A 27,110-nucleotide genomic window follows, 5' to 3' on the forward strand; every position below is an offset into this window, starting at 1 on the left:
GAAAACCTAATATGATTTTGAGACTAGCATTAAAAATTGATAAGGAAAAGACTGAGAGTCATTCTAGCTCAGCTACTTTCTGTAGTTTCAGACAAGTTATTTAACCTTTCTTGACCTTATTTTCTCCTGTTTATTTGTTTATATTTTTTGAGAGAGGGTGTCAAAAGGTAGTCTGAACTAGTTTTTAACTTGCTGCACAGCCCAGACTGGTCTCAGACTCAGAATCCTCCAGTCTCAGGCTTCTGAGCACTGGGATTACACATGAACCACCACCCCTCACCTCTCACCTTTAAAACATGGATGATGATAACCATCCAAGGGGTTATTTAGAAATTAACTACTGTATTTCTCTTCATTGTCTCTGCAAATCTCATTAAATTATAGAAAAATAATTTGGGAAAAGGAGAACGGAGAGGAAGTAAGATAAGGTACCAACAAAATTTAAGAATATAGAAAACAAGTTGTAGAATATTAACTCACTTAGTGGAAAAGAGAAAGTTGGAAACTACTTGGAGAAGGGGAATGAAAACTAATCCTTACCACAGCTCTATAAAGGCTTAGGAATTATAAGTGCGAGGGACTTTTGAAAAAAGGCTGAATTTTTTTTTTGTTGTGTTGTTATTTTGATTTTTTTTTTCTGTAAAGTTTTATAATTTGGCTCTTCCATGTAAATCTGTAATCCATTTTCAGTTAATTTTTATGTATGATGGGAGGAATACATCTAATTTTCTTGTTTTGCGTATGGGTTACCAATTTCTCAGGGAATTTAGCCCCATGAGTTATCTTGTCATGTTTGTGAAAAACCCTTTGACCATAAATATATAGGTTTAGGTTTTTTGTTTGTTTTTTTTTCTTTCTTTCTTTCTTTTTTTTTTTTTTTTTTTTTTTGTACCTGGGATGGAACTTGGGACCTTGCACTTGCCAGGCCAGTGGTGGAACCACTAAGCTAAATCCCTGGCCCTTATAGGTTTAGTTTTGAACTCTCAAATTTGTCCCATTGATTTTGATACAGCAGTAGTGCATTGTTTTTTTATTATTGTACCTTTGTAGTAAGTTTAAATCAAGAAGGCTTTCATACTTAGAGTTCTTTAAATTTTTTAATTTTGATTATTCTGGATCCTTTGAATTCCATTAAATATATATTTTAGGATCAACATCCATTTCTGCATAGAAGCTAGCTGTATTGTTGTTGAAGATTGAACCCAAGCCCTTTGCACTGAGCTGTATTTCTGCTCAGGTTGGGCTTGAATTTAAGATCCTTCTGCTTCAGCCTCCTGGAGTGCTGGGATTATAGGCATGTGTCATCACTCCTGCCTACTAGCTGTAATTTTTTTTTTTTTTTTTTTTTTTTTTTTTAGATTGAACTTGGGTCCTTGTGCTTTCAAGGCAGGCCACCGAACCGCTGAGCTAAATCCCTGGCCCCCTGCTAGCTGTAATTTTAATAGGCATTGCTTCAAATCAGTAGATCGACTTGGGAAATACTTCATCTTTTCTTTTTTCTCTCTTTTCCACCTCCCTACTCTCCCCACCTCCGGACTTAGGGATTGAATCTAGGGCCTTTGCACTGAGCTGTATCTCCATTCCTTTTTTAATTTTTAAAATTTGAGATGGTGTCTTGCTAAATCACTATTTAGGGTAGATTCAAGTTTGCAGTCTTCTTGCCTCAGCCTTCCAGGGTGCTAGGATTATATGTATGTGCCACTTCATCCAGTTTAATATATGAAGTCCTTATAGGTTTGTTTCCTTATGTGTTTTATGCCATCTGTGAGTCATTTGCCTTAGAACTTTATTCCTCTGTGGTAGTTCTAGGTCATAGAATGAAGGATACTTGTAGTCACTTTTCAAAGTTTATTGTTGAGGAAATTAAGACCAGGTTAATATGCCAAAGGTCTCAAAAGTTTGTAATCATTGGAAATGAAATTTAACATAAGATAATCTGACTTTAGAGCCCTTGAAGCTATATCTGTCTCTATATAGGTAATAATGTGTGAATGTGTATAGTTTTAATGAAAATTTTATTTTGGTGAAGCTCAAATTCTAAATCTTCTATCACTTCTGCTTTTAGGGTCATATTTAAGAAATTGTTACTTAATCGTAGGTCGTGAAATTTGACTTTAGTGTTTCCTTTTCAATTGTTTAATTTTGGCTTTTACATTTAGGGTTTTTGTTTTGTTTTGTTTTGTTTGTTTTTTTGAGAGAGGGTTTTGCTATGTAGCCCAAGCTGGTCTTGAACTCACAGCAGTTCTCCTGCCTCAGCTTCCTGGGTACTGGGATTACAGGAAAGCACCACCATGCCTGGCTTATGATTCACTTTAGTATATGGATATTTAGTTGTCCCGTCATATGTTGGAAAAATTATCTTTTCCTCCAATTAATTGTCTTGGTTCCTTTTTTTTTTTTTTTTTTTTTGGTACTGGGGATTGAACTCAGGTCCTTTTGCTTGCGAGGCAGGCCACCGAACCGCTGAGCTAAAACCCTGGCCCTCTTGGTTCCTTTTTTTTGAAAATTAGTTGACTATAATAAATGTCAGTTTATTTCTGGATGCTAGTCTATTTGATTGCTCTATGTGTTTATTTTAATTCCTATACCACATTCTTGGTTAGTGTAAATCTGTAGCATCCCATTTTCTTTTACTAGAAATCTTATTAGATTTAAGTAAAGGGGATTATATTTATTAGCCTCATTGCCACTTAATAGTCATAGTAAGCATTTATTTAGTCATAAAAATATTTATTGAGATATCAAGATAATCCTTTGTCATACTAACTAATTTCATACTGTCAACAGGTATTAATCACTGATGTATCAGTGTCTGGGAATACATTGATGAGAAAATGGAGAATGTTCTTTCATAGATTTCACATTACTGCCAAATTAGGTGGGGTAATTGGAGAATAATAGTACATATAGAAATAAAATAATGTTAAAAATTATTAGTTCTATAATTAAAAGAACAAGCTAATTTGAGAGTAAGCAATGAAAAGGCTATCTTAACCCTCATTACAACCACTGTGAGGTTGTTAGTAAAACCCCATCTAACATGAAAAAAATTGTTTAGAGAAGTTAAGTGAAGGCAGAACTGAGTTTTAAAAATAAACTGTTGGGCTGGGTGTGGTGGTGTATGCCTGTAATCCCAGCATTTGGGAGGCTGAAGCAGGAGGATTGCCATGAATTTGAGGCCAGCGTGGGCTCAATGCCAGCCTGAACTATATAGTGACACTCTGTCTCAAGAAAACCAAAACAAAATGAAACAAACAAACAAACAAACCTGTTAGTTGGTAGTAAAAGGAGAATGATTTTTTAGATTTAGGAACTATTTAAAGCACAGTATCTTATTCTTATCTTTCCTTTTTCTTCTTGAACTAGGTTGTTGAGGTCAAAGTATAAGAGAAGAACTTTTAATTTACAGATAGGTTTCTTGAAGCCAGTGGAATTATATGCATATATATGCATTATTATGCAGATAGAGGGTTCATATCTCTCATCAGATTCTGAATATGATTTGTGATTTTAGCAAATGGTCCAAAACACATCTGATTTACGTGAATTAGGCAGCCGTCAGATTTGTTTTGTGCCTGTCACAGTATAGTACTACCTTGTTCCTTACCTGCTAAACTGCTTCTTCTATTAGGAGGTAGGAGGAAATTATGCATTTATTTAGTTAGGTTTGACATAAATTTGATCTTGACATAAATAATGTTTACATTTACCTACTGAAATAGTTTTTACTTACAAATAGTATGAGTTAATAATTCAACTCTTAGTTCAGAGTTTTAGAGTTGACTGATCCTTTTAGTCATTCTCCATTTCTTGAACATTTCTTGGGATTGAGCCCAGGGGCTCCACCACTGGGCTATATTCTAATCCCTTGTTAATGGCCTTTTTAAAGGTTGTCTTAGTTACTTTCTCCTTGTTGAGCCAAAATCCCAACACCTACATGTCAAGGGAAGAAAGGTTTATTTATTTATTTTTTTAGTTTATTGGTACATTTTAGGTATACAGTACAGTTACATTCATTATTGGGATCTTGTACCTTTACATGGCAGGTGTTGGTTCTCATTTTTTCCCCTTATCCCTGCCCTCCCTTCGTCCCTTCCTCCCCTCCCCATTTACAAACACTTTATTTCCATTTTTTCATTTTCTCATATTTTTTTCTTTTCCCTTATTACCTTTCCCCTACCCTTCCCTTTAGTCCTTTTCTTCCTATTTCACATTGTTAATTATCTCATTAGGACCTTATGTACTATTATAGTTCATTATTTACACATGTGTGACTTATTTATTACACTTAGGAGTATATCCTCAATATATGTATCCATTTTCCTATGAATGAATCTAATTTCTCATTCTTTATGGCTGAGTAGTATTCCATTTTTTAGAAAAACCACATCTTCTTTATCCAGTCTCCAATTTATCAGCAAATGGGCTGTTTCCAAGTTTTAGCTATTACAAACTGTGCTGCTATAAACATAGGTGTGCATATATCTCTGTGATATGATTCTTTTAATTCTTTTGGAAAGATACCCAGCAGAGGGATGGCTGGGTCAAATGGAACTTCTAGTCCCAGCTCTTTGAGATATCTCCATATTGATTTCATGGTGTAGTCTGCACTCCCACCAGCAATGGAGAAGGGTTCCTTTCTCCCCACAACCCCACCAACATTTGTTATTGTTTGATTTCTTGATAGCAGCCATTCTTTGTGGGGAGAGGTGGAAGAAAGGTTTATTTAGCTCACAGTTTGTAGAGGTTTCTTTCAGTTCCTATTTGGTGGGCACCAAGGCAGGGTTGCATGGCAGAGGGATATCACAGAGGAGAAACAGTTCATGGCAAAGCAGAAGATAGCAAGCTACAAGAGATGACCTTCTTTCTATCCCTCATGGCAAGTAACACACCCTTAATCCTAGAATAGCACTATGAATTAATCCCAGCATCATTCACCCTAGATCCAGCCACCTCCTAAAAGCCCCACCTATGACTGCATGAGGCTTTGGGGGGACATCTAAACACAAGCCATAGCAAAGATCTCTCTTTCTTTTCCTCCTTTTTGATTCCATTGCTGATTAGGACCTCCTACTCCTTATTAGGAAGTTATTGCAAGATAATTTTTTTCCAGAATGATATTCTTGTTCCATTCACCATGTTGATCTTTCTAAAATACTTTCATCTCTACATTTTATTAACTCACTTTCTTTGATACCTTCTTCCATGATACCTGCTATGTTCTGTGACTTTTGCACCCCTGCAAAAAATCATACACACAAATAGCAAAAAAAATTTTTTTTGTTCTCCATTTTACTATAGTTGACATCATCCTTTCTCCATTGTTAGTTTTTTTTTTTTTTAGGTGTTTGCTTTTCAAAACTGTTATACTTATTCCCACCTCTTTCCAGTTAGCTATTTTGTTTTCAGTATGTCCTATACCAGTCTTTGTGCTAGGCCCTTACTTAAGCTTGTGCTCTCTGTTTTCCTCTCTCTTTCTCTCTCCGTGTGTGTGTGTGTGTGTGTGTGTGTGTGTGTGTGTGTGTGTATGGTTTCTTTCTTTCTTGGAGTTTTAGCCAAGTCTTTTCACTGAGCTACATTCCCATCCCATCCCATTTTATTTTGTTTTATTTTATATTTAATTTTTAATTTTGAGACTGGATTCCTGCTAGTCCAGGGTGGGCTTGAACTTGTGATTTCTGTTTTGAACATTCACAGCACTTCAACATTGTACACTCTTAGGGTATTTAACTGATTGTACTTTCTGTTAGATGTTTATATACTTGGTACTAGCTTCTTGAGGACAAAGGCATTGATTTGTCATTGTATAACTCGTGATTATCTTCCCTCACCTCACTTCACTCAGATCCAGCCTATACATGCACTATAATAGGTTCTTGGTAAATATTTATTGAGTGAATAAATTCTTATTTTAAAGTACTGTATCATTTAACTCTGTTATGCTTTGTGTGTGTGTGTGTGTGTGTGTATAATTGAACTCATGCTAAGCAATCACTGTATCATTGAGCTACATCCCCATAGTTTAAAAGATTTTTAAAAAAATCTTCAGACAGGGTCCTTACAAGTTGCTCAGGCTGTTCTCTAATTTGGGGGTCCTCCTGCCTCCACTTTCCAAATAGCTGGGACTACAGGCTTGTAACACTGTGTCTAGGGTTGGTATGCTTTTGAAAAATTATTTCATTTTGACGCAATGAAAAAAAAGCTAGTGATTCATTTAAAAAATTATAACAAAAAGGCCTACACAGGATATAATGACTGTAAAATAGCTATGCATAAACTAAGCCAAAACTATTTTTTCAACTGACCAAAACTGCATCTCTAAAATGCAGAGTATTTTGTTCTGACTAGAATATATAGATAATGTAAGCTCCTTGCTGCCTGTTTTGTCAGGGGCTCCATCAGATCCTTGGATATATGTGAGGGGGGAATGATGAGGAATAAAGAGAGACAATATTCCAGGTACAAAGGAACCAAGAGAAATCTGTCTCTAGTGGACAGACTCAACAATTTCTGTGATTGACCCACTTTTATTAGGAAGTGAGAAGTATGGGGGAGAGGGTCATGTGTCATTCATTGAACAGTGATGGTTGAAAATATATTTTGAAAAATAGGGAACCAGGTTAAACTTTCACAAGAGGAATGTGTGAAAAGGGAACAGGTTCTTCCCTATACCTGGTTGCCTGCCCAAATTAATAAGGAATCAGTATTCTTTACATTGACCTCAGCAGATGTTATCTTGCCATGTGAGTACTGTGATTACAAGTATTCCCCACACAACCAGAAAGCACACAGCCTTCTGCTTACTTTTCTGTTTCCCAAGGCAGGTCACGTTGGCCTTAGAACTGTGGGGCATAAGTGACACAATCTGGTCCCCAATAATTCCTCAGGTAGCCTGGTGCCCAACACTATTTAATGTCTAACATTGGTTGCAAAACTTACTGAAGTCTATGAGTGTATAAATAAGTATGTGTCATTTGCACCAAGGAGGTATAAAGTTGTGTTAGAAAAATCTGTGTGTAGGAGTAACTTTTGGAGATGTAGAATTGTGGACTTAACCAAAGGTGATTATCTTCATTTGGTTGGTGTAGGTTTGGTATTTCTTGGAACTTTTTTTGTTTTTTAATGAAGAAATTACGAATAGATGTGTTCTCCTAGAAATAATTTCAATTTATAGGAAGTAACTTTTCTTTAAATTGTGCCTGGCCAACTTGGAAAGTTTTTGTGGGACTGGGAAAATCAATCATAATTAGATAGTGAAAAGGAAGCCTCTGTTAATATGCAATACAACTTTACTGCTTTTCCTCAGCATAAATGAGAAAGGGAAAGGGTGAAAAGAAAAAAGAATTTGAGAAGTAATATAGCATCAGGATAAAAGAGGCTTTGGAGAGTGATGGAACTAAAGTTGAACCCTGTCACTGCTACTTAATAGTTGTATGACCTTTGGCGGGTTACTTTATGTCTTAAATCTGTGTTTTCATCTGTGAAATAGAATAAAAATAACTCGAGTTTTGTAAGGATTAAATAGAGTCCCTCTAATAAAGTATTTGGCACAGTGACTTACTATTGTGTGTAGTAAATTTTAGGTACTATTACTATGATAATATCCTAGGTATGGATATCAAAAATTCATGCTTAGATCCTTAGAATGTGTGATAATATGTTTCAAAACCATGTTGTGGTTATTATACTCAAATTATAAGCATGGATAGATTTGTGACTGCCTGATGTTAAGTAGAATTATAAGTCCTGCTTCTATTTTTCCTAGGAATTCAAATGCAACCAGAAAATCAAACCAATAAAAACAAAACAAAACAAATAAAAAGGTACAGCTGGAGTTGTGATCTCCTTCTACAGAGGCACTTTGTATATCAGAAGATAGGATTATCCATTTACTAAGCAATAAACAAATGCCAGATCTATTAGATTCTTTAAAAGACATTTATTTATTCACTGCAATCCAAGGCAGAAACAGTTTGATTTGACCAAGTCTAAACTAAGTATTGGGATTTTTTAGGAAATAGGACAGAAATGTAAGGAATTTGAACTTTCTCATTCCAGATTATGTGCTATCCCTTTATAATCCTAGCAGTTGTCTTTGAAATTTAGACAACTTTAAAAATTCTCAGTGCTTAGGCCATATTCAAGTGAATTTCCAAGGGTGAGACCCAAGTATCTTGGTGTTTTTAAAGTTCCCCAGATTATTTCATTGCTATAGAGATTGAGAACCCCTCTCTGGCTCAGTGACTGAACATAGTAGATATTCAATACAGTAAATCCATCACTGTTGAAATAGACATCCCTAACTACCCAGTATTATAGCCAAGCAAAAATGCTTTTGTATTAACTTTATTATTTTTGATTACTATTATAATATTATATAAATTTATAATTTATTGTATAATATATAATAATACTATTATTATAACAATTGCTGCTATAATCATACTACAATACTATAATATACTACTCCATTTGTAGTATAGGCTGGCTCTTAACTCATTGTGTAGCCGAGGCTGGCCTCAAACTCTCAGTGATCCTCCTGCCTCAGCCTCCCCAAGTGCTGGGATTACAGGAATGTAATCATGCTTTACTTAACTTTTTATTATTTATTTGTTTGTTTATTTATTTATTTATTTTTGGTACTGGGGATTGAACTCAGGACTTTGTGCTTGAGAGGCAGTCATGGTGCAACTGAGCTAAATCCCCAGCCCACTTAACTTTATTTTTTAAAAGGGCTTTGTCTTACACTTTATAGATCTTCTCCATCCAACCCCAGGGAATGTACAGAAGGATATCTGCTGGGAGGTAATGTTTTATTGTTGATAGAATTCTGAATTCTCTCCATTAACAAGAAGAATAAATATGGAAATAGAGGAAGGCTTAAGATTTCCCTCCTGTTTTCCACTCAAGACATAGTTTGAAAACAGAGAAACTGGGCATTGTTGTGTATGTCTGTAATTCTAACCATGAGGGAGTCTAGGCAGGATGATCACAGGTTTGAGGCCAGGTTGGGTATCTTAGTTTGACTCTGTCTCAAAATTTAAAAAAGAACTTGGTATATAATTCAGTGTTTAGAGGACTTGTCTAGCATGTGCAAGACTCAACCAGTCCTCCTCTCACACACACACACACACACACACACACACACACACACACACATTTTTTAAAGTTATATTTGTTTTAAAATTTTTGATACTTATGATCAAAAATTAGTAGCCAGACATTGGCATAGGAAAAGACTTTATGAACAAACAAATCTTCACTAGTATGGGAACTAGCACAGAGTCAACAACTAGGATCTCATCTTATTAAAAAGCTTCTGCACTGTAAGAGAAACCACCAACACAGCTAAGAGACCACCTACAATGTGGGAAAACATTTTTATTAGATATTCTCAGACAAAGGTCTACTATCTAGAATATATAAATAACTAAAAAAAATCAGACCGCCCAAATATAAAGACAATTCAAAAATGGGCATCTGAAGTGAACAGACATTACTCAGACAAAAAAGTAAAAGCAGCAAACAAATATATGAAAAACATGTTAAATATCACTGGTCATTTGAGAGATGCAGATGAAAACAACACTGAGATTCCACTTCACCCCAGAAAGAGTGGCTGCAATCAAGAAATCAACCAATAACAAATGCTGGCTGGGTTGTGGGGAGAAAGGAACCCTCCTTCATTGTTGATAGGTGTGCAGACTTGTGCAACCACTGTGGAAATCAATACGGAGATACCTTAAACAAGTAGGATTAGATGTCCCACCTGACCCAGCTATTCCCCTGCTGGGTATCTTTTCAAAAGAATTCAAAGAATCATATCACAGTGATATATGCTCCACCCATGTTTATAGTGGTACAGTTTGTAAGAGCTAACACTTGGAAACAGCCCAAGTGCCCATCAGCTGGAGACTGGATAAAGAAGGTGTGTATTTTCTATAAAATGGAGTACTACTCAGCCATAAGGAATGAGAAACTAGAGCCATTTATAGGAAAATGTTTGTATATTGAGGCCAGACTCTAAGTGAAATTAATAGAACAAATGTCTAAATACCTTATATAGTTTCTCTGGTATGAAAACCTAAAAGTGTAAATAAGGTTCAAACAGTATAATTGATAGTGTGAAATAGGAAGAAAATGGCTAAAGGGAAAATGGGAAGGGGAGGGGAAAGGAAATAAGGGAGAAGAAAAAATGTGAAAAAAGGAAAAAATGGAAACAAAGTCTTTGTAAATAGGAAATGGTGGAGAGAGTGAAAGAAGGGGAGAGGGTATGGGGAAAAATAAGCAAGATCTGTCATGTAAAGGTGCAAAATCCCAATGATGAATGTACCTCTACTGTATACCTAAAATACCAATAAACTAATTAAAATTAGAAAAAGTAGTCAGGAGGGAATATACATCAAAAAATTTCCCTCTTGCCTTTTAGGGAACAGGGAAATGAGATGTTACTAGAACTGCAGTGAGTCCTAGTCTCCTGTGAGCCTTGGCATCACAATGTGAATTAATAAAGACAGAAAAACAAGACTTAGAGAAGAAATTGATCTTTGGGCCTGAACAATGCTTGGGCTACCATGACCTGTACTGGCTGAAGGGTCCATGGAGGGAGAATGAGATGAAGAAAAGAGAGAGATACAGAAAGCTGAGGCCAGGTGGAGCCTTCCTCCTAATGGGAGAAAGATGTGCCTGGGAGCTGCAGCACATTTATTTATAGTGGTAGTGATACGGGAAGTTCAGGGAGAGGAAAAAGGAGCTCGTCTGGAACTGGGAGAGTAGCTGAAGTCTGCAGACCATCATGCTTTGATGGTTTTATGGGAAATGCATGGGGAGGAAGGCACCTCTACACCAGGAGAGTAGCTGAAGTCTGCAGAACATCATGCTTTGTTGGTTTTATGGGGAATGGATGGGGAGGAAGGCTCGTCTACAACATGGAGCTCTCAGCCCTGGGCAGCAAAGACAAAAGACCCTGAGCTTCCACACTTTTATTTGGATACATCAGGAGTAACAGGTGACTCAGAGGGCAGCTGAGATAATACTAGAACAATGAGGAACTTATGCAGATGAAGATTTTGTTCCTCTCCAGGATATCTTCAGCTGATGTGATCCTAGAGTATCACTGCATCACTGTTGAGGTTTTGGCTGTGACCGGAGGCAAAAGTTGAGTCTTAACATGCCATAGCTGGCCTGTAGGCAGGAAAACTAGGCCTAATCATAATTTAATTGTGAAATGATTTTTCCCAAAAATTATGTAGAATTACTCCTAACATTGCCTGATATGGTAGCACAGTCCTGAGTGCCATTTACTTGAGAGACCAAGGCAGTAGGATCATAAATTCATGGATAGCTGAGTGAGTTCAATCCCAGTGCTGCAAAAAAAGGACAAATTTTCTCTCATTTTCCAGTTAAATGTTCCCTTCTAGAATAAGATGAATGTTATGTTGCTGTTAGAGATATTCTAAAGATATCTAAATTACTATTTACATGTATTTCCTGGTTTTGTACAAGTGTTATGTGTATTGTGTTTGACTCTTTTTACTTAACAGTTTATTTACAGATGATATATATCCATCTATAAAGAATTTTATCAGTATATAGTTTCTTCCTATTTACAGCTAAATCTCTGTGTATCACAATTTCATTAGTCCTTTGCTGATGAATATGTAGGTTGTTTTTCCTTTTACAAATAATCCTACATTGACTAGATAAGTCATTTCACTTCTGTGTAAGCCGGTCTTTATATAAATTCCTAAAAGTTCAAGATACTGTACTGAAAATGTACTGGAAATGACAAAAGCTTGAAAGAGTATAAGATTAAATAAAGAGTATAAGATTAAAGATAAGAAGTAATAGTGACTAAGAATGCATGTAGAAGGATTTTTTTTTTTTTTTTGAGACGGTCTCACTATGTAGTTGAGACTGACCTGGAACTCACTACATAGCCCAGGCTGATCTCAAACTCACAGCGATCCTCCTGCCTCAGCCTCCCAAGTGCTGGGATTACAGGAGTGCGCCACCACACCCAGCTAGAAGGATTGATTCTAAGATAGGAATGAGTCTGTAGCTGTGATCAAGATAATTATAAAGTTATAATCAAAATGATAAAAATTTAAAAAATGTTTATAATGTGAAACCAAAAAAGTATGCATTTTGTATGTTGAGCAGAATCATAATTCTCCATCTCTGTCTCCATATAAATACATATATGACAGATGCTATTATTTAAAAATTAAAATAGTACCTCTATGAGATTAAGATGTATTCCTTCCACAAATATTTGTTGAATGCCTATATTGTGCCAGCAGCTTGGATTATAGCAGTAAGGAATAAACTATGCCTCATGGTACTAATTGAGATTAAGTCTAATTTTAACTTCTTTTTCAAAATTTGCAAGAATAAAATGAAAGTATCTTTTCATTTATAGATTTGGCAATAAATTAGGTAGAGGAATAAAGTGATTCTAATTGTACCTTTATTTTCATGCACTTCTGTTATGCAGTGAGGCAGTTTGTTTTGTTTTTACTTAGTGAAAAGCACAAGCTGTTTGTTTCTCTGTTCTTTTTTTTCACCAATTCATTTATTGATTTATTCTATAAACAAATAATTATGAGTGCCCATGTATCGGTTCTGTAATGGGACTCTGGATGCTGAGTAGGACAGAGGTCCTGTGAGCTCCTACTCTCACGGGCTTGCCATGTCCTAATGCTCTTATTTTATTTTTTTATTCCATCATTCTATTGTAACTCACGATTATGGAACATTTAGGTTATTTTCCAAGTATTTTTGCTACTACATCTAATAGTACAATGAACATCATTGCACATATAACAAATTAATATTTTCTGAAATTCTTTCAGAAGTGAAATTATAAAACAAGTTAAATACATATTTTTATGGCTACCCTATTTTATATTATCAGATTGTTTTATAAGTTGTTCCTCTTGAAACATTTATAATAGATGACAATGAATGACATTACTCTTAAGTATCAAAGCTGCTTTATTTTACATTTTGGTTGTTGAGAAAAGACTTCTCTAATGTGCTTATTTACTGGCATTTTCTCTAAACTTTCTATTATTTGGGTCATTTCTATATTCATAAACAGTTTTCTAAAAAAATCAGAAAAGCTTTTTAAATATAACTATTTAAAAATCATGTTTGGGGTACATATTTTGCCCTTCTATTGTGTTTTAGTTTTCTTTGTGCTTATTATATAGAAATTATATATATGAATCTGAGAGTCTGTTTCCTTTGTGGTTGCCTTATAACTCTTAACCTAATCTGTTATTTGCTAATTTAATTTTTAGCAATGCTTCACTGATAAAATAGCTGAAAGAAAATCCTTAAACAAAATTTTACAAATGTCATTTAGTGAATTATAAACATCTGTTTCAAAAAGAGCCAGAAATTGTGTTCAGCATTGCTTATTTCTGATGTACTATGTTTTTCATGATTTAAAAAAAAAAAAAAATGCTGGGGGGATTTAGCTCAGTGGTGCTACCTCCTGTCTTCCAAGTGAAAGGTCCCAAGTTCGATCCCCCGTACCAAAATAAGAAAAGAAAAGAAAAAAAATCTATGCCAGCAGATTTTTGTGGTGTGTGTATATACACAGAATTTGTGTTAAGATATACTAATGAACTAATTTTATAAAGTTTAAAATTTTTACTCTTAAATCTTTATTTGAACTCATTTAAACATATTTTTAATATAATGCTTGTGATGAACTCTGTATCTTTAAGAGGAAATGCTGTTTAATTAAGTATGATGGTGCACCTCTGTAATCCCAGCACTCCAGGAGGCTGAGGCAGGAGAACTACAAGTTCAAGCAACTTAGTGACTTAGTGAAACTCTGTCTCAAAATTAAAAATTGAAAAATGGCTGGGAATGTAGTTCATTGTAAAGGCTTTCGGTTCAATCCCTGGTGCCATAAGAAAGAGAAAAAAGGAAGGAAAGGGAGGGAGGAAAAGAAAAAGGGAGGGAAAGGAAAGAAAATCCTGCTATTTTCTTTTCAAATTTACATTTATCATTTGTTGATCACATTTTATTTTCTCATGAATAACTAATTTTTACTTATAATCAGTCTCTCTCTTCTGTCTCCTCCCACACCAGCCCCGGAAGAAAACGGGATTTTTCTCCTGTTCCGTGGAGTCAGTACTTTGAGTCCATGGAAGATGTGGAAGTAGAGAATGAGACTGGCAAGGATATATCCTTTGCAAACTGGTATATTTGTAAGCTTATAATACTGTCTAAGAAGATCGTGTGGTACAGTATTGAAAATGTTTGTTTCTCGTGTATATTTCATTTTATTCCCTACCTGTTCTTTGCACAACATGGTATATTGCTTGTTAAGTTTTTGCCAGAATCTTTCTTGGCTATAATTGTCTAATTTATGGGGACAAGATTAAGAATTAAATTCCAGAGACGAATAATTTCTTGGAGCCCAAGTGAAAGTTTCATGAGTTAAGTGATATGAAATGGTTTCCTTTCCAGAAACCAGGGACTATGTTCTTATTAGGGCAAAATGAATGCTATTCTTTTTTCATTGAAATACATGGTCATTCTACCTCCAGACTTCAAAAATGGAGTTGATATCTCAAAAACATCTATTTAATTTTTTTTTTAAGTTTGACAGTTAGCAGTTAGGTGTATAATGTGATGCTACTTAGATTTTTTAGTCAGTATCATTATGGCTAATAAAAATTTGAATGAGAAAGAAACTTAAATGTGTTATCTTTAACAATTCATACACTTTTCGAGTTTACAAGAGTGGTTCAGAGGGTCCAGTCCTGCTCCTTCTGCATGGAGGAGGTCATTCTGCCCTTTCCTGGGCTGTGTTCACGGTAAGTTAGGACAGTAGAAATTGATTTTAGTATAATCATTGTTTATTTCTGATAAATTTGACCAGCCTAACTCTTCTTTATGTGTTCATTCAGTTCGCTTGATATAAGAGGGTCAGAGATGGAGTAGATTCCAAATACTTAGCATACTAGGCTTAAGATCACTTATTTTTTTCATTTATTAATTTTATTGGTACATTTTAGTTATACAATATGATGACATTCATTATTGGGAGTTTGTACCTTTACATAATATATTTTGGTTTTTAGTTTTTTCCCGTTCCCCTGCCCTCCCTTCAACCCCTCCTCCCATTAAGACCACTTGTTCATTTTTTTGTTTGGTTTTTTTGAGACAGGGTCTCACTATGTAGTTCAGACTGCTCTGGAACTCACTGTGTATGTAGCCCAGGCTGGTCTCGAACTTGCAGCGATCCTCCTTCCTCAGCTTCCCAACTGCTGGAATTACAGGCATGCGCAAGAGCACTTGCTTTAAACAAGAGGTTATTAACTTGAATGGGCCTTAGTACCCTCAGTTTATAATACACACACACACACACACACACACACACACACACACACATGTGCATTGAAATGAGGGGCATGGAATTTGTTCCTTAAAAGCAGTGGTCTCTATCTTAGTAATTTTAAGTAAATAGATTAAGTAGACCTTAAAATTCAGTTGCTTTAGATAATGTTTTTCATTTTATCTCTTTTATAGAGACTCTATGGTGCTTTGCACATGGAAATGTATCATAAATATTTGGAAAATATTTCTTGTTTTTGAAGCAGTGCTTTGTATTTTTATGGTGTCTGTGAGCTTCTGGCAAGCAAACAATATTTGTTGGTGTGCTCTGATGTAGAGTGGAAGATAAGTGTTTGTGTGAATGCTGCCAGTTGTAGATCATCCTGATATCCTTGACTCTGGAGTGAGGCAGCTCTTGTGCAAGGAGAGGTAGTTCTCAGGAAGATACTAGCAACACACTTGTTTAAAATGAAGCTGTCATCACTTCATGTATGTATCACGCAGTTATATATACTTACTCTTTTTACCACTGTGGGGGCTAAAGGACAGAAAATGGGGACGAGCAGATGGCTATGGAACTGAGGAAGGCTCAGAACATATCACTGTTCCTGGCAGCGGGGATTATTGAGATTAAGTATAAAATCACCTCCTCATGCCTTCTGTTAGACTAAAAATTCCTTGAAAATAGGGATATCTTGGTTGGCAACCCATTCAAGACTCCTCCTGTCTCTCAGGAGTTATTCTTATTCCCCATTTCTATTCCCCTTTCCTATTCCCCAATAAATTTTCCTACTCTTAAAAAAGAAAGAAAGAAAGAAAATAGGGATATCTTATTCCTCGTGGTTTCCCAAATTCTTTGAAATAGTTCTTGACACACAGGTACTTATTCAACAATTAATGAGTGATTTGACTCTTATTTAAATGTTATTTCCTTTTCTTACTATAATATAAGCTATATAATTTGCCAGTAAATAACAGGCTCTTTCATGTCTCTAGAAAAGTGTTCACCAATAAAATATAATGCAAGCCATGTGTATAAGGTAAAATTTTCTAGTAGATACATTAGATAGGTAAAAAGAAAGAAGTGAAATTAATTTTAATAATATATTTATTTAACTAATTGTATCCAAAATATTTCAGCAGGTAACCAAAATAAAAATTTTTGACATGTTTGATAGTCCTTTTTTTGTTGGCAGTAACAATACAACAGACTGGGTGAGTTGCAAAAGAGATTTGTTTTTGGCTCAGAGTGCTAGAGATACAAGGTATTGGGGCCACATTTGTTGATGGCTTTCTTAATACAGATTTCTGAAGTAGCACAGGGCATCACATGTCATAAGACAGGGAGTGTGTGTGTGTGTGTGTGTGTGTGTGTGCATGTGTGTGGTCCTTCATTGAAAGCCACCAGAATTTAATCATGAAGGGTCTACCCTAACAATTGTATGTAATCCTAATCATTTTCAAAAGGACCCTTCTTTTCTAAATACCATAGTAGGATTTATATAAATACCATAGAGAGTTTTTACCCTCTGAATACCTTACAGTGGAGAGTGAATTTCAGCATATGAAGCTTTGGGGGTCTGCAGTGAAAGGCTGAAGGGTCTGTACTGGAAGGCTGGAGAGTTTGTGCTGTAAGCCTAAAGAGTGTACACTGGAAGCTAGGAGATGGACACCCAAGGCAAAGGCAGACTAGATCTCCCCGGAAGAAACAAGAATCAATCAAGCCTTCCTTCTTCTCCTTTTTATTCCATTCAGGCTACAAGCCTATTGGTTGGTGCTACTCATACCCACAGTGAATCTTCCATCTTCATTAAATCCTTTCAGTCACACTGTGCACTAAGCTGAGCCAATCAGTTGAGTGTTTCTTATTCAAGTTGACACAACAGTTAACTATCACATAGCATGTAGTCTGTTTTGGAGAAAGTTTCATGTGCTGCTGAGAAGTATGTGTATTCTGTAGTTGTTGGGTAGAACATTCTGTAGATAGCTAATAAGTCCATTTACCTGATGATTTGGTTCAACTCTGATATTTCTCAGCAGAGTGTCCTTTAATTTCCATGTGTTTATGAAGTTCTTGTTGTTTCTTTTGCCATTGATTTCTGGTTTCATTGCACTATGATCTGGTAATTCGAATGGGAAAATTTTAATTCTTTTGCATTTACTTAAGTATGTATGTTCTATGAGCTAGTATGTGGTCTGTTTTGGAGAATATCCCATGTGCTGCTGAGAACAATATGTATTCTATTCTGGGATAGAACAGTCTGTTGACATCTATCTACTAAGTCCGTTTGTTCTAAAGTTTGGTTCAGTTCTGATCTTTCATTGTTGATTCTCTGTCTAATTGATCTATCTATTTGTGACAATGGGGTATTGAAGTCCTCCATTACTATTATATTATTGTTTATTTAATTTTTCAAATCTGTTGATATTTGTTTTATATAGTTGGGTGTACCAGTATTTGGTGCATAAACATTTATGATTGTTATAGCTTCTTTTTGGATTATTCCCTTTATAAGGATGTAGTGACCTTCTTTGTCTCTCGTAATCAGTCTTGGCTTGAAATCCACTTTGTCTGCAAGTAGTATAGCTACCCCTGATTTTTCCAGGCTCTTGTCACATGGAATATTGTTTTCTATCCTTTGACTTTCAGTCTATGAATTTATTTTGAATTAAATGTATGCAGCATATTGTTGGACCTTGCTTCCTGATCCATTCTGCCAGTCTATGTCTTTTAATAGGTGAATTGAGTTCATTAACATTGATGGTTATAATTGATATGTACTGATTTATCCCTGTTATATTACTTTCCTATTGTCAGCTCCCTTCTTTCCTCTTCTGGTTAATTTCTTACTTTGCCTGGTAGATTCATTCTGTTAGGGTTCATGGAGTTATCTCTTTCTAGAATATCCTTCAGAACACTTTGGAGTGCTGATTTGGTGTTCATGAATTTCCCCAGGTGTTCTTTGTCATGGAAGTATCTTATTTCTCCATCAATTTTGAAAGATACCTTCACGGAGTACATCCGTCTAGGTTGGAGGTTGTTTCAGTGCCTGAAATACTTTACTCCAAGCTCTCTTTAACGTGAGGGTTTGTGTTGAGAAGTCTGCTGTTATTAGATGGGTTTTTCTGTGTAAGTGATACAGGTTTTTTTCCTCTTAACAGCTTTTTATGTTCTGCTCTTGTGTTGAATTTCTGGAATCTTTAATATTATATGTCTTCAGCAAGATTTTTTTTTTTATCATAGCTAATTGGAGTTCTATATGTATCACTTAGCTGTATATCAAATTCTTTTTCCGTTTGGGAAGTTTTTTTGCCATTACATCTATGAATAGGTTTTTCTATGCCATTTGCACAATGTCCTGCTTTTTCATTGATTCCAGTCAATCTTATGTTATTCTTCTTTACATCATCTAGCAGCTCTTGAATTTTCTTATGGTCCCTTGTATTTTTAAGAAATCTTTCTTTCCATGATTGCCGACCACAATCCTGTCTTCTATATCTGATAGCCTGTCCTCACATTGACTCATTCTGCTGCATATACTTTCTTTTGTTTGTTTGTTTTGAGACAGGGTCTCACTATGTAGTTGAGATTGACCTGGAACTCACTATGTAGCCCAGGCTGGTCTCCAACTCACAGTGATCCTCCTGCCTTAGCCTCCTGAGTGCTGGGATTATAGGCATGTGCTACCACGCCCGGCTGCTGCATATACTTTCAATGGAATTTTTTTTTTTTTTGGTACTGGGGATTGAACTCAGGTTCTTGTGCTTGCAAGGTAGGCGGTGGAACCACTGAGCTACAATCCTGCATCGCCAGCCCTTCAATGGAATTTTTAATCTCCTGGATATCTGTTTGAATCTGTTTTATGGACTCTATTTCTTTCCTGTGCTGGGTGTTCATGGTTTCCATCATTTCATGAGTTCCTCTATATTTTTTTGCACCTTTATATGCTTTAGAGTCACTAAGCTTGTCTTTCATTCTGGTCACCTTCTCTGTAATGTGAGAAATTATTTCTGCTCTGAATTTTGTGGAGCCATGTTCATCTGCTTTGTTACTTCTGCTTTTACCATTTCAGAGTCCAGGTGGGTGGCTTTCAGATTATTCCACCTCATTGACCTTGGGTTTGCCTTTGGTGAGCTGAAAGTCTGGGGTAAATTGCATCTTTTCATTTTCTTTCTTTCTTTCTTTTTTTTTTTTTTTTTTTTTTTTTTTTTTTTTTTTTTTTTTTTTTTGGTACTGGGGATTAAACTTGGGATCTTACGCTTGCAAGGCAGGCAGTGGAATCACTGGGCTAAATCCCTAGCCCTTTTTTTTTAAATTTTAATTCTTGGGTTGATACTTGTAAATTGCTTATGGAGAGTAGGTCTATTGCCAGTTTTCAGAACCCTTAGGAAATGACTACTTCTCAGAGGTGTCTTCCAGATGTAGCCAGCTTTTTGGTTTTGAGTCTGTTACAAGATCCTACCTCTTTTATTTATTGGGGATGAGAAATTTGTGCCTAATTGGCTCAGTGCCCAGTTCTTTGGCATTGGCCTATAGTATTTTTTGAGACCCTTAGGCAATTTCAGTCTTGGTATATCAGGAAGAACAACTGATTAGTAAAATTATATCTCCTTGGCTAAAGTAGTACAATCAGCAATAACAGTAGCATCAGACACAGCCTAGAAAATGACAAATAGCCACTGTGTCAACTGCTCTGTTCTACTGGTGCCTTTCTCCAGGGAAGCCTCTGGAGTTGTCAGTAGTCACCATCTATCTGCAGGTTTGAGCCATCCTTCCCACACCGTGAATCCAGACTCTGAGGAAAGTGCTGACTGCCACCTTCCTCCTTTTCATTGAAGTCTCTTGGCTTTCCCTGTGGACTTCAATTCTTACTTCAGATCCTTCCTGGGTCCTAGGGACCCACTTCCTTCCTTCTCCTTCTCATGCTGCTATATTCCAATGTCTGGGCACCAAATCCCAGAGAGATTCTTTTGCTGCTGCTCACCATTCCGCCATCTTCTTAGGAGTCGACTTGGAGGTATTTTTCCAACTCTGATATTTCTTTGTTGATTTCTTTGTCCAGTTAATCTATTTTTGAGAGTGGGTTATTGAGGTCACCTGCTATAATTGTGTTGATGTTTATCTGATTTTTTTTTTTTTTTTTTTTTTTTTTTTTTTGGTTTTTTGAGACAGGGTTTCACTATGTAGTTGAGACTGACCTGGAACTCACTATGTAGTTCAGACTGGTCTCGAATCACAGTGATCCTCCTGCCTCAGCCTCCCGAGTGCAGGGATTACAGGCGTGCACCACCACGCCCAGCTATTTGATCTTTTAACTCCTGCTTCCTTTTAGGTTTCCACTGAATGGAATATTATTTTCCATCCTTTGAGTTTTAGTCTGTGAATTTATTTTTGTGTTAAACATGTTTTTTGTATACCACATACCATTTTTGTTGTATAAGTTTGCAATATGTAATGTTTACATTCTGTTACAGTTTGTGTCTTGATGTCTCCCCAAAGCTTCTGGCAGTCATAGGTGGGGCTTTTTCTGGAATTGATTCATGGTGCAGTGCTAGGCTTCTGGGCACTAAGACTGAGAATGTGAGTGCTATCTGCCCTAAGTAATCTGCATAAAAGGGGCAGAAAAACTCTGTTGAGCGCCCCCTTCTCTTGTTGCTTTTGCTATCAGTCTATCTTTTGATTAGAAAATTAAGACCATTCACATGGAGAATTATTACTGAAAGGTATTGATTTATTCCTGACATTGCATTATTTTCCTGTTGCTGACTCCCTTCTACTTGACTGCTCACCCTAGGTAGTGTATTCATTCTAGGAGACCTTTTGTCATTGTTAGCTTTATTGTCTCTTTCTAGGATATCGTGGAGAACATTTTTGCAGTGTTCATTTGGTGGTCATGAACTTCTTTAGGCCTTCTTTATCATGCAGAGATCTTATTTCTCCATCAATTCTGAAAGATAGCTCGCAGGATGTATCAAGCAGAGTCCATAGGGTGTGTAGCTCTGTTTGGTCCATTGCAGGGGTGAGTCCGTCCCTCAGTTATAAGTATTTAGTATATATATTCTAGATAATAGTCCTTTGTCTGAGGAGCAGCTGGTAAAATTTTTTTCCCACATTGTAGGTTGTCTCTTAGTTCTGTTGATGGTTTCTTTTGCAGTGCAGAAGCTTTTTAATAAGATGAGATCCCTGTTGTTGATTCTTTGTGCTAGTTGCCATGCTACTGAGGATTTGTTCATAAAGTCTTTTCCTATGCCAATGTCTTCAAGAGTTCTGCCTAACTTATCTTCCAGCAAATTTACTGACTCTTTTTTACTATTTAGATCTTTAATCCACTTGGATTTTAGTTTAGTGCATGGTGAAAGATAAGGGTCTAGTTTTATTCTTTGGCAGGTTGAGATCCAGGCTATCTTTCCTCCAGGGAGGATGGTCAGCTCCTTTGTCAAAGATGATGTAGCTGAGTACATCTGGATTTGTTTTTGTGTCTTCAAGTCTGTTCCACTGATCCTCAGGTCTGTTTCTTTGCCAGTACCATGCTGTTTTTATCGCAGTGGCTTTGTAGTATAGTTTCTAACTGGGAATTGTTATACTTGCTGCCATGTCTCTGTTGCCTAGGATGGCTTTTGCTATTCTAGGTCTCTTTTGGTTCCAAATGAATTTTTGGATTCTTTTTTCTAATTCTGTGAAATACAGTGTTGGAATTTCAATTGGCATTGCATCTGTACAATCAGCACCCCCAAATATAAAGACCTGATTCAAAAATGGGCATCTGAAATGAACAGACATTTCTCAGACAAAGAAGTAAAAGCAGCAAGTAAATATATGAAAAATCGTTCGAAATCACTGGTCATTCGAGAGATACAGATGAAAACAACACTGAGATTCCATCTCACCCCACAAAGAATGGCTGCTATCAAGAAATCAAACAATAACAAATGTTGGTGACGTTGTGGGGAGAAAGGAACCCTTCTCCATTGTTGGTGGGAGTGCATACTGGTGCAGCCACTGTGGAGATCAATATGGAGACACCTCAAAGAGCTGGGACTAGAGGTGCCATTTGACCCAGCCATCTGTCTGCTGGGTATCTTTCCAAAAGAATTAAAAGAATCATATCACAGAGATATATGCACACCTATGTTTATAGCAGCACAGTTTGTAATAGCTAAAACTTGGAAACAGCCCATTGGCCCATCAGTTGGAGACTGGATAAAGAAGATGTGGTTTTTCTATAAAATGGAATACTACTCAGCCATAAAGAATGAGAAATTAGATTCATTCATAGGAAAATGGATATATATTGAGGATATACTCCTAAGTGAAATAAATAAGTCACACATGTGTAAGTAATGAACTATAATAGTACATAAGATCCTAATGAGATAATTGACAATGTGAAATAGGAAGAAAAGGACTAAAGGTGTAGGGAAAGTGGGAAGGGTAGGGGAAAGGTAATAAGGGAAAAGAAAAAAGTAGGAGAAAATGAAAAAATGGAAATAAAGTGTTTGTAAATGGGGAGGGGAGGAGGGGGGTGAAGGGAGGGCAGGGACAAGGGGAAAAAATGAGAACCAAGACCTGTCATGTAAAGGTACAAGATCCCGATAATGAATATAACTGTACTGTATACCTAAAATGTACCAATAAACTCAATGAGGAAAAAAAAAGTAATATAAATTTCATTTTTCTCAAGAATGAAGAAAATTAAATTCTCTACTATGTAAAAATAACAAACTACTTCAGATGGTACTATTTTAAACTATTCAACTTAACTTTTAAAGTTAGTTATTAGTCTAATAGCAAATCCAGGAATGATAGTGCCAGGAAAATTAAGTCAATCTTGTTTACAAAAGAGTTACCATATAAAATTGCAGCAGATTAAATTTAGTAGTGTAGCAAAATAATAATATAACTGTGATACATATATTTTATTCCAGGAATTTAAAAATGGCTGAGCATATAATGATCAGTATAATTCTTCTCTCACCTCATTTGATGCCCATAAAACACTTGGTCACAGCACCTATGTTGAAAACTCCTTGCAACTAGGAATAGATGAAAAATTTCCTGGAATTTACAGAGTTTATATAGGAAAGCACATAAATAAATATACTTACTGGTGAAACATTAGACCTGGTCTTTTTTTCAGTACTGAGGATTAACAAACAAAGGTGTTATTTTCAATACTATACTGGAAGTTGTAGTAGAAATAACAAGAAAAAAATGAGTTTTAAAGATCTGAAAAAAAGGGAAGAACTTGAATAGTTATTATAGATGTTGTCTCCCTAGAAAATAAAAGGAAATCATTGGATAGTAAGCAGTTGTTTATAAAGTCAATTTTAAAATAAAATTATTCTTCCTAAATTTTAGCACTGTACCAGTCTGTCTAATTTAGTTATAATCCCAGTGGGATTTTTTCATGAGACTTAATCAACAAACTGAATTCACACAGAAGAGTAATGACTAATGTTAACCAAGATAATTTTGAAAAAGAACAAGTGACAGGTATCTTGCCTTCTCAGATACAAAAACATATTATAAAACTCTTTATCACTTAATATGGTATTGGGAGAAAAAAATAAGCCCACATATAAAAACGAATGTAATATGTGATTAAAAATATAGCAGGCAAGGTCCAGGAATTTAACTCAGTGGCGCTGCACCTGCCTTGCAAGCTTGAGGTCCGGAGTTCAATCCCTGGTACCAGGGATAGATAGATAGATATATAGATGTATATCTATATATCAGTCCAAGGGGATTAAATGGCTAAATTTTAAAATTTTAAAATTTAAAAATAAACCAGAAGACTATTCATATATTTTGGGGCAGGCCTTTTTAAAAATGTCCAGAAGAGGTGAAAGCCATAAACAAAAGATTGATTCACCTGACTTTGCCAAAACCAAAACTTGTGTTAAATCACGAGCTGGGTGCTATGTAAAAAATATTTTAAATATATGCAATATAGATAACAAGCAACGAGTTAATATTTTCATCATTTTTAGAAAGAGAGAAAGAAATGCTATAAGACAGAAAATAGACAATCTAGGAGAAAAAAGAGCAAGAGATATGAAATATTATTTTACAGAAGAGGAAATATAAAATAATACCACATTTCACTTAGGAAATTGGCCAAAATAAGTTTGAGGATGTTACATGTTTGCGAGAATGCTTATTGGTCCGTATCACCAATATCTGATAATACCCTTCAGAACTTGTTTGGTCACCTACAAAAACTGTGGTAATATTTTTTTAGTCTACTTCTCAGGGAGGTAATTTTAAATTATCTGAGATAATTCGGTGAGAAGGTATCATGATCTCTAGAAGCATGTTATCACCACCCAGATCTTTTTACCAGTTTTGTCGCTTACTTTCTATACATTAAAATTAAGTGTAGACTTCAAAAATATATAGATAAGCTTGACCTTTTCCCTCAGTTCACTTAAATGAGAATTTCTAGTAAGTTAATGCCTGGACTTTGGTATCTCTTATAGCTCCTTAGGGTTGTTTTTTTTTTTCTTGTCATGCTAGAATGTAAACATGAGAGCAAGGGCAACACCAATTTGTTGTTGTTTTTAACTACTATAACCCCATCACTCAGTGGTGGATTTATAGGTATATCTTAGAAAGACTTACTAAATGAACGAACATCTATTTTAAATATCTTGTCAGTGTTTTCTAACAGTCCCATATGATTGCAAATCATTACTCTCAAGGTAAAATTTGGAATTGACATTTACTTCAAATGCATATTTTATTTTGTAAAGCTAGTTCTAACTTTAAAAATGTGTCTTGTAAACCTAGTTCTGATTTTTTTTTTGGCCATCAAGCAAATTTGACACTATCTTTACTGTTTAACTTTATATTATATTGATATATAGATTTCTTTTTAGCATTCAAGGTTTTACTACCCCCCATAATGTATTAAATAATTCCTGAAAATTAACAGATAGCTTTCAGGAACAAACAACTTAGTAGATTTCAGTCCATTGTTGCCTTTAAATGTATTCATTAGTTGGGGTAATAGAAGTAGAAGCAGACTTGACTTTCTACATGATTTAAAATATAATTTAAAAATCTGACTTATGTTTGTGTGATGTTCTGAGCCAAGATATAACTGGCTCACAGTCTTTATGAGATTCTTTCTTTTGAGTATGGAAAAGATATCCAAGAAATATGGATGAAAACCATAACTAATAGCAGAGTTCAGAGGGTCATTATCTAAAAGTACTTAACACTGTGTTTCAGGAAAAGCTAGGCAGAGTTAAGGCTTAAAGCGAGATTTAGGTAGAAAAAGCCATATTTTAAAGTTGGTACAGAACTACAATATTTACCAAAAAAGAATCATTGTTCTTTATATTTTCTTAAAAATGAAAGTTTTTTTGGGTTCCTTGAATTCTGGTGGCAGATCATTTAACAAAGTTAGCATCAGTGACTGGGTAAAATTTACTGCCCCATATGTACCTTACTACTTTTTCTTTTCTTCCTAGGCAGCGATCATTAGTAGAGTTCAGTGTAGGATTGTGGCTCTGGATCTTCGAGGTCATGGTAAGTGAAGTTCTTAATTAGCCATTGACTCAGTGACTTAGTCACCAAGCCCCTTTGAATAAACTTAAATATAAATTTTAGAGTGGCCATAAAATAACCTAGTATACTCCATTTGGACATTCTAGAGAGAAGTCCTCCCTTCCAATGGGGCTACTGTAATTATCCTGCTTAGAGTGGCTAATGTTAAGATTTGTCTGTAATGTGGAAAATCCTTGATAAATCAACCATGTAAAATTACAAAGTGCCCATTTCATTGTCCACAGGTGAGATTTTTAAAAAGAGTATTCTTGCTCTTATAATTCCTATCCTTTGAGATTTTATTTTTGAAATTTTTTTTCTAGGTGAAACAAAAGTCAAGAATTTTGAAGATCTGTCTGCTGAAACAATGGCTAAGTAGATATTGCTTATATGTTGTTTGGCTCTTATCACTATCATAATGGTAAAATTATCAACTGATGTGATTGTTGGATGTTAATTAACATTGAGAAAATTTTGCTCCTATTTTTTCTCCCATTAGCTTATTCTTATATTTTAATCTTGAATAAAACCTGCATCTTTCTTAATATGTCATCACATAAAACACTCAAAAATTGTTCAAGTTTAGTTTGTATAGGCTTTCAAAAAGTTTTTCTTCGGTTGATAGAGTGGATAGAATCTAGATATCTATCATGGATCCCTCCCTAGAAAGTAGTTGAATACAAGAAGTCATAAGAGTATGTTAAGTATCTGACTACTTTCTTTGTCCAGTGTTACAGAAAGGTGAACACAGGTTGTTAAAGAATAACTAATTATACTCTGGGCCTTAAAGTAAGAGATGAATATAGCATATACTGTACAGTAGCTCTCAGACTTGCTTACTCATCAGAATCACCTGAGAAGTTACTTAATGTGCAGATGATTTGACTCTAACCCAGACCTGCTGAATTAGTGCTTTTTAGTAGTGGCATCTAAGCAAATATATATATATTTTTTTTTGTTGTTGTTGTTTGTTTGTTTGTTTTTTGGTACTGGGGGATTGAATTTAGGACCTTGCTATTGCATGGCTGGCACAGTGCTACTGAGCTAAATCCCTGTCCCTAGGTAATTATATTTTGTTGAAGCTCTGTAGAGCAGTCTGATGCAAACAGTCCCATGACTAATATTTGAGAAGCATTGTTTTGTGTGTGTGTGTGTGTGTGTGTGTGTGTGTGTGTGTGTGTGTGTGTGTGTGGCAGGGTGG

The 27,110-nt window shown here is 35.5% G+C and overlaps 1 protein-coding gene across 1 annotated transcript in view; it reads left to right on the forward strand.

Moving 5' to 3' along the window:
• The window catches only part of Ppme1 (protein phosphatase methylesterase 1), a 56,138-nt gene that overhangs the window by 9,119 nt on the left and 19,909 nt on the right, over nucleotides 1-27,110 (forward strand). The window contains exons 2-5 of the mRNA XM_010603272.3: nucleotides 14,107-14,200; nucleotides 14,745-14,837; nucleotides 25,834-25,891; nucleotides 26,233-26,284. Of these exons, the coding sequence (XP_010601574.1) occupies nucleotides 14,107-14,200; nucleotides 14,745-14,837; nucleotides 25,834-25,891; nucleotides 26,233-26,284 (297 nt within the window). The remainder of the gene's footprint in view (nucleotides 1-14,106; nucleotides 14,201-14,744; nucleotides 14,838-25,833; nucleotides 25,892-26,232; nucleotides 26,285-27,110) is intronic.

The sequence above is a fragment of the Fukomys damarensis genome, unplaced genomic scaffold, assembly GCF_012274545.1.
Source record: "Fukomys damarensis isolate Sample0158 unplaced genomic scaffold, DMR_v1.0_HiC HiC_scaffold_16, whole genome shotgun sequence".
Classification (NCBI taxonomy): domain Eukaryota; kingdom Metazoa; phylum Chordata; class Mammalia; order Rodentia; family Bathyergidae; genus Fukomys; species Fukomys damarensis.